The 8,232-nt window shown below is 40.4% G+C and overlaps 1 protein-coding gene across 1 annotated transcript; it reads right to left on the bottom strand.

Moving 5' to 3' along the window:
- Positions 1 to 1,832: 1,832 nt before the first annotated feature.
- On the bottom strand, positions 1,833 to 5,647 carry LOC118651643 (C-type lectin domain family 4 member C-like). The gene is made up of 3 exons (XM_036301035.1): positions 4,939 to 5,647; positions 3,780 to 3,895; positions 1,833 to 2,010 (listed from the first exon to the last, which is right to left on the bottom strand). The coding sequence occupies exons 1-3, from the start codon at positions 4,978 to 4,980 to the stop codon at positions 1,866 to 1,868; spliced, it is 303 nt and encodes a 100-aa protein (XP_036156928.1). The 5' UTR covers positions 4,981 to 5,647; the 3' UTR covers positions 1,833 to 1,865.
- Positions 5,648 to 8,232: the final 2,585 nt, after the last annotated feature.

Below are 8,232 nucleotides of genomic sequence, written 5' to 3'. Positions count from 1 at the left end.
ACTAACTACGAACAGTCACCCTTAAGCTACATAATCTTTACTCCCTGGAATGGAGATAAGAAACGCCCTAACCTTTGGAATAAAAATTGACAGGATTAAAATTAACTGGTATAAAAACAGATGTAACAAGACAACAAAAGACAGAACTTGGCTGGAGATCCTGACTAGAGAACCTGGCTAGGCTGCTGATCAACTGAACGCTGTCTCCGTGTCATTCCTTCTTCGCTGACTCCATCCACACCTTTGGGAACCACTGGACCTGCTGGGGTTGGACCCCAACGTGTAAGAACTTTAGTAAAAGGGGGGACACAAATATGCCAGGATTCATTTTGAGTGGCAATCCATACATGGAAATATAAAACTTAAAAAAATAAAGTATCAGAAAACCTAATGAATACAAACCCATATCAACTCATCAGTGTTAACCTAAAAATATAAGGTCAAAGTGAGAAGCAAAAGCATTTATTTGGGATCCAAAGGCTATTCTGGAAGCACTGATGAATTCAGGAAGAAACTTCATATTTTTAGCAGGAGTTGATGGCAAGGGGTATTTGAGAAAGTAATAGGAACAAATGTATGGATAGAAGCAAGGGATTACTATAGGTGCAGACAGACTAACATAGTGATGCTAATTCGAAAGAATTCATTTAATTTTCAGTCAGGAGTCATTATATCAGCTTTGTTGTTGTTTTTGTAAAGAGTTGTTTGAGATACAGTGCTGCTTTAGGCCCAGGCCAAAGGTTATTTTGCAAGTTTTAATATTCCAAAGGTTTGAGAAGGATGACCTGCAAGGCAGTTTCAATGGTGTGGCAGTTCTGACTCCATTTTAAAGTGGCTCTGTTTTTACACCAGTAATGACTTCTAATTCTCTAATTCTGAATACCCAATGCTCAATCTCTGATTATCCTATGCCTGAACTCTGATATTAAATGACACTTCAAGTCCAAACAGAGAATGTTAAGAAGCACAAGAGCCTACTGGGCCAAAGCTGAAACTTATCCTCCATTGATGTGCATCATATTCCAAATGTTATGTAATACGTTTTTAGTGAAAATAATGAATCTGTCTGAGAGAAATGGAATGGAATGGTTAGTACTGTTTTGCTTTTGAGCAGCCCATCCTATATAATAAAGAGCTAATATACTAATTAAACCAGACGGCGGAATGACAGTCCAGACAACCTTCGGGATGAAGCCACGGCTGCAAGGGCAAAGGTAGCTGAGGCTGCAAAGCCCAAGGCAGCCAGGGCTGTGAGGGCCGAGCCCCTTGCATGAATTTCATGCATCGGGCCTCTAGTAAAGAGATAAATCCAGATAAATGGAGAAGCCACATCATATTATATCAGTATCTAACTCAGGGGCGGGGGACCTTTTTTTGTCAATAGCCATTTGGATATTTATAACATCATTCTTGGGCCATATAAAATTATCAACTTAAAAATAAGCTTACTGTATGTAAACATAATTAAATGTGTCAAACATTTAATTAACTCACCCCTTAATGCCTTGGCAGGGCCAGACCAAATGATTTAAGATGCCTTATATGGCCTGTGGGCCGGACGTTTCCCACACCTGATAAATCCTTAAAAATTAGACAAAAATTGGGGGAGGAGGCTCATGCTCCCTCCATTTGTCTGCGAATAGGCTCTCCAGTATACAGTCTACTATAAAATAGGTGTTCATTGTGTGCATGAATACATGAATTGATATGTACACTTATTTTATATAAGTTGAATAGGTAACAGCCTATTGGAAAATTCTCTGGAGATCATTTACACAATCTTACACATGAATTCTAAAAAGAAATTATTTAACTCTTTATTGGTGGCTTCTAATTCAACCGCATGTTCATGGAGAATTTCCCACTCATAAGTGGATCTTCATCATCTTGCAAATTGACCAGTGAGATTTCTCACAATAAACATCATTCCAGCCCCACGATCTCTGTGAACGATGATTCAGTATAACACAGCGCTCCCACTGATTATTGGGTTCGCCTGGATGCCAGAATCTGAAAGGGGAAAAATGTGGATGTGACTTCAAATAGTGAGAAGGGTTAGAGACAGTGAGGTAGGAGGCTGGGGTTAAACTGTACAGAAGTCAAAGCAGATGTGCCCAATCATTTCTCTTCTACTATTAGGCAGGTTTTTTTCTCCATCTGTGTCTTTGGCATTTCCCTTGAAAATTGTGCCTACACACTGCCCAGTATGGTATCATCTTATTGCATTAAACACCTTCCCAGCAGATATCCCAGGGGCCCTTCTATTTGTCCATGCCCTGTTCTAGGGGACTGTCAGCCACAGGCTTCCCTAAATGATGACAGTTTCCTCTGGTCCCAAGTCTTAATGTAGTTTGTTCCTTTTTTTTTTTTTTTTCTAACTAACTGCTTTGGAGTCTAAAGAAATAGTTAAAATCTATGAATATGCTCTGATTCCTGTTTTCTTGGACATGTTATTTAATTTCCTTTATTTACATATCTAAAAAATAAAGAATAGAGTAAGATCCTTATATATTTCATGCAGTTGATTAAGGATCAAAAATAGTAATGTACTGCCCTGGCCGGTTTGGCTCAGAGCAGGGCCAGGCGTGTGCGTGAGGCAACCAATACATATCTCTCACATCGATGTTTCTCTCTCACTGTCTCTCCCCCTCCTTTCCACTCTCTCTAGAAATAATGGAAAAATATCCTCAGGTGAGTATTAACAAAAATATAAAAATAAATTTTAAAAAAATAGTAATGTACTAAAGTACTTAAGAATTTTAAAAGACCTACACAAATATGGGATATTGTAAAACTATCAGAATTTAGTTCATTTGCTTTATGAGCAATTTATAATAAATACAGAGAGTCCTTGGGTTACAGCGGACTCGATGTAGTCGTTTCGGGGTTATGTCACCATCTCCCATTTATTTGTAAAAAGAAAAAAGTTTCATCATTTCGATGTTTATACATATGTGCTTTATGTTTTTTATTATTTATTTCCCACAAGTAAAGGTCAGGAATTGTTATCTTTATTTTAAATGTTTTTTACTGTTTCACTTCATTACTGCTGTGTATGTGCTCCATGTGAGTGACGTAGGTGCTTATGCAGGTGGGTTCCCACTTACAGCGAAAATCACGTTAAGTCGCGCGGTAGGAATGGATCTCTGACGTAACCCAACAACCTACTGTATTAACAATTGGGTGTGATTTTAATTAACATGATTATGTGTTTATTTAGAGATAAAGATGTGTGGTCAAAACACAGAATTTGGCCCAACTGGTGTGGCTCAGTGGTTGAGCATCGACCCATGAACCAGGGTCACAGTTCAATTCCCAGTCAGGGCACATGCCTGGGTTGTGGGCTTGGTTGCCATTGCGGATATGCGGGAGGCAGCCAATCAATGATTCTCATCATTGATGTTTCTGTCCCTCTCTCCCTCTCCCTTCCTCTCTCAGAAATCAATGCAAACATACTTAAGGAGGAGGAGGGATTTAAAAATAAAATATACACACTTTGGTAGCAAATAGACCTGGGTTTAAGGACCATTGTCACCAGTGCCAGATAACATATGCTGAGTTATCTAAACTCTCTAACTCAGTTTCCTCAGCTCTACAATGAAAAAATAATAATCTGTGCTGCATAGGGTTCTTGTGATGATTCAATGAGATAATAAATAAAATTATTTAACTTAGTGCCAAGCGTTACAAGAAGTCTGAGCTATTTTATTTTCAAACCCGATACTTTGGACACTCTAAAATCCAGGACTCAGGATTCCTTTATCAAATTCTATACTCACGTGGCACTTGCATTGTACGGTGTCTGATCAACCCATTGCCAGTCTCTGTTACCCTCTGGGTCTGACAGCCCCAAATAGTACTTTTTGCTTTTATTCAGGTTCTGAATGATAAAATCCTGAGGAAATAAAAAAGAAGGAGTTATGGCCTTTGGATTACTCAGGTTGAACTGAGTTCTTTATGGCCTCAGGGAGAGAGAAGAGAAGAAGAGGAGCCAGGAAGAGCCAGGAGGCCCTGCCCAGGAGGCCAGGCCTTCTCTGTCTGTGCAGTACAGGGTCATGGACATCCTGTGAGCCTACTGTTTGTCTGCATCTATTCAGGCTGCTACAACGAAAGCCCACAGACTGGGTAGCTTATAAACAACACACATACTTCTCACAGATCTGGAGGCTGGAATCCCCAATCAGGGTTGGAGCATGATTGGGCAAATCCCTCTTCCAGAGTCATAGCTGACTCCTTCTGGCTGTGTCCTTACATGGTGGAAGGCGGGGCAGCTGTTTGGAGTCTCTTTTATAAGAACACTAACCTGATTTATGATGGCTTCACCCTAATGGCCTATGCACCACCCCAAACCCCCAATTCCTAATACCATCGCCTTTGGGAGTTAGAATTTCAACACGTAAATTTGGAGAGGACACACACACAGTCAGAACATAGCAATGTCCAATACATATGGAAGTGATTTCTATCCATAATTGCAGTAAATTCTCATCTTAGACTCTCTCCCTCTTTTCTTCACTAAGAGAGGGTATTCTTTGAAGTTATACATGAGTAAACTTCTTCACATTAAATCTTTTTCCTTTCACAACATCAAAGATTCTTTTACTTCATTTCCCCATTTGACTTAATACTACATCGGTTACTTAACAATTCATAAAACATTTACATGTTGAAATAATAAACTGATATATCAGGCTGAAATGTTTTCATCGTCCCATCAACCTCCACATATTACAATTTAAGTGTCCTTATGTATGTTGGAGGAGTTTAGTTTTGTGGAAATAGAAAAACAGTGTGAAATGTAAAGGCTTACATAGCCTATGTCATTGAAAGCCTTTGCCACAGCACCAATATCTCACGACAATGAAAACCTCCTCCTTCTCCAAGAGAGGTGTACAAAACCCAGGCAGAATTTTGGGCTCCAATATCTATCAAATGTACCTGCTCTTCCTTGGAGTTGATCACCAGCAGGTGAGCCTTCATTCCTAAGCACTTCTTTCTACTTTCTGTCCAATTGTTGGTGTCAGTAGAAATAAAGTAGCAGTTCAAACTAAATGACTTCCAACTCCGTGGACAGCAGCTCCAGTATTTCTCTGTGTTGATTAGAAGATCACATAGGTTCAATATTTTTAAAAGTAACTTTTAGAGTGTGTTTTCTTAAAACTAAAGACCAAGGGAGGCTGCATGAAAACCAAAATTCCCATCTTCACCCAGGGGTAACAAGTGATCATCACCTATCAGCTATCAAGGATATAAAGTCTACCTGCATTAGGCAGCAAAAAATCAAGACTTTCTTTTCCTTTCCAGATTGGTGTCAGAAAAGGAATAGATAAAACAAGTTTAATTAAGGGGACTCCAAGATGGTGTTGGGTTATGTGGAAGTTACACTGACACTCTTCTAGGACAAACTGGAATTACAACCAAAATATAGAAAAATCATCCTGAATAACCAACTGAAGATTAGCTGGAGACAACCCCTATAACCGAGATGTAAAGCGGAGCCCCCATCAAGACTGGTAGGAAATATGAAGGCCCTAGAAGGCTGGCCGAGCTCTCACAGGCAGCAGATGAAGTTCCAGAGGGATATCTCAGCTGCCGGGATTCCCCCTGAGAAGTCGAGGTTCTAAACCCCAAGCTGGGCTCCCCAGCCCAGAACATAGAACTGAGAAAGGTGCCCACATAACATCTGGCTGTGAAAAGCAGCAGGGTTTCTGTTGGACAGGGAGAGACTACTGGAAATACAGGCACCCTCTTAAAGGGCCACACACAAAATTTCATGTGCAGCCACTCACCTTGGGCTCAGACAGAGGGAAGGCAGAGTAGACTAGAGCTATGTGAGGAGGATCCAGGGTTGGGGGCTCTGTTGAGTCATCCCCCGCTACTGCAAAAGACATCTTTCTCAGGCAGACCTTCATAGTTCATTATTTTGTTCTTTATTACTTTTGCCTGGGGGTTGGGGTGGAGGGGGACAATGGCTCCCACCCATTGGAAAACCTCTTACCCCATTCTGTGGAGTTTATGGCTTGCTTGGTCTACAGCCTAAGGCTCATTAAGTGACTGTGAATAACAATTAAGGTTCATTAAGTGACTGTTAATAACAATCAACCTTCAGGCAGAGGCAGACCTCTGGATGCTTCAAGTCTTTGCCCGATCTGCTTCTGGGCCTGGAGCTAGGAAAAGCAGAACTTGGTGCACATTTTGGTCCTTTCCAAATGCACTCAGCCCCAGCAGAGGGAGCCACAAACTGCAGATCGCTGCTGGCTCCAAACCACCTACTCAAGGTCAGTCACAAACAGAATCTGACATGGGCCTGCACTAGAGACCTTCCAGAAAGGGTCATAGCAGATCTACCTAATACATAGAAACAAACCCAAGCAGGCAGTTTTTAAAATAAATGATCAGGGTGGGATAAACTTTTGAATGGTATTTAGATGCTAATAGATAAGTTTAAAACAAAACAAAACTTATAAGAGTCTGGCGGGTCTGGCTAAGTGGTTGAGCATCAACCTATAAACCAAGAAGTCACTGTTTGATTCTCCGTCAGGGCACATGCACATGCCTGTAGAGGGCCGCCTGGGAGGCACCTAGGCATTTTCTTATAATTATTGTCAGCTGAACTCAGAGCATAGGCAGAGCCACGCCCTGGGAACATGCTTCCCCAATAAGGCTGGACATGTTAATCAGGCAGGGGCGGAACTAGATATGTAAATCTAGGCCTTTAAAATAAACCTGCTGTGTGGCTCAGCCCGCTTTTTGCCGCCTCTCTATCAGAGAGTATGGCACCTACCTGGCCCCAGCTTAAAATCTATTTCTGCGTCTTGGTCTTTCTTTAATTTCTTAATCCCCAGCTCCTCCACTCAGAAAATGGACTGTTTCCTTTTCCATGCGGGACATGGAAGAGAGAGAAACAGCCCCCCACACATGCCTGAGTTGCGGTCTCCATCCCCCAGAGCAGGGCGTGCAGGAGTCAACTGATCAGTGGTTCTCTGATCAGTGGCTGCTTGTATTCATTTGTTACATAAGCCTACACATGGATGTTTATAGCTCTCTCTCCCTTTCACTTCTTCTTTGAAATCAATAAAAATATTTTTTAAAAAATAAAAATAACATGAGTTTTGTTTTTAAACTCTGAGTCAAACCGAGTAGGAAATAAATTGGAGAAGATACCATGTGGATTTCAATTAATTTTTAACTTTAATCAAAGTGGAAATATTGTGTTTACAATGCAATATACAAATCATGTATCATAGAAATGTACACTTGAACCCCGTATGACACTATTGACCAGTATCAGGTTGATAAATTTAATTTAAAAAAAATACAAAGTAAAAAAATAGCAATCAATAAATACTATTCAAACAAACAAACAAAAAAAATAAGAAAGAAATGTAACGACCTCATGACCCAGGAACTCCACTTCTGGGAATTTATACAAAGAAACCCAAAACACTAATTCAAAAGGATATATGCATCTCTATGTGCATTGCAGCATTAGTCAAGATTTGGAAGCAGCCCAAGTGTCCATCAGTAAAGTGGGTAAAACAGCTATGGTACATTTACACAGTTTTAAAGTGAGGACAGTCTCATCCTGACTCATGGTCCAACATCAAAATTAGCCAGTGATAACGCTGTTACTTGGAATGGAGATAAGTATTTTTAATTAGAAACCTTAAATACCAAAAGATATTTTTTTCCATTTGATAAAAGTAAGAATAATTTGAAAGCAGAATTTTTATGAAATATTTCCACAGTTGGCTTGAGCAAATTATGTCGATGTCGGTAGCATTTGTCTGGAAGTCTGGAAAATGAATTGTTTTAAGGGAAAATCTAGAGCCTGATATGAGCATGTAAGTTGATATATATCCAAGCAGAGACTACTTTTAAAAACTAGAATAAACCAATCTTGAGCTCCCCTCAGACCTCTGAGAAAAGAGACAGTCTGGTTCAGAATTATAGTACATGCCCTGGCTAGTATGGCTCAGTTGGTTGGAATGTTACCTTGTGCACAAAAAGGTTCTATTCCCAGTCAGGGCACATACTCAGGTTGTGGGTTTGATCTCTGGTTGGAGAGTGTGCAGGAGTCAATCAGTCAATGTTTCTCTCTCACATTGATGTCTCTCTCTCTTTCTTCCTCTCTCCCTCTTTATCCCTCTCTCTCTCACCCTCCCTCCCTCCCTCCCTCCCTCCCTCCCTCCCTCCCTCCCTCTGCCTAAAATCTTTTTTTTTAAAATAATT

The sequence above is a fragment of the Myotis myotis genome, unplaced genomic scaffold (assembly GCF_014108235.1).
Source record: "Myotis myotis isolate mMyoMyo1 unplaced genomic scaffold, mMyoMyo1.p scaffold_m19_p_3, whole genome shotgun sequence".
NCBI lineage: Eukaryota > Metazoa > Chordata > Mammalia > Chiroptera > Vespertilionidae > Myotis > Myotis myotis.
Note: the sequence above shows the minus strand (reverse complement) of the source record. Positions and strands in the feature narration are given on the sequence as shown.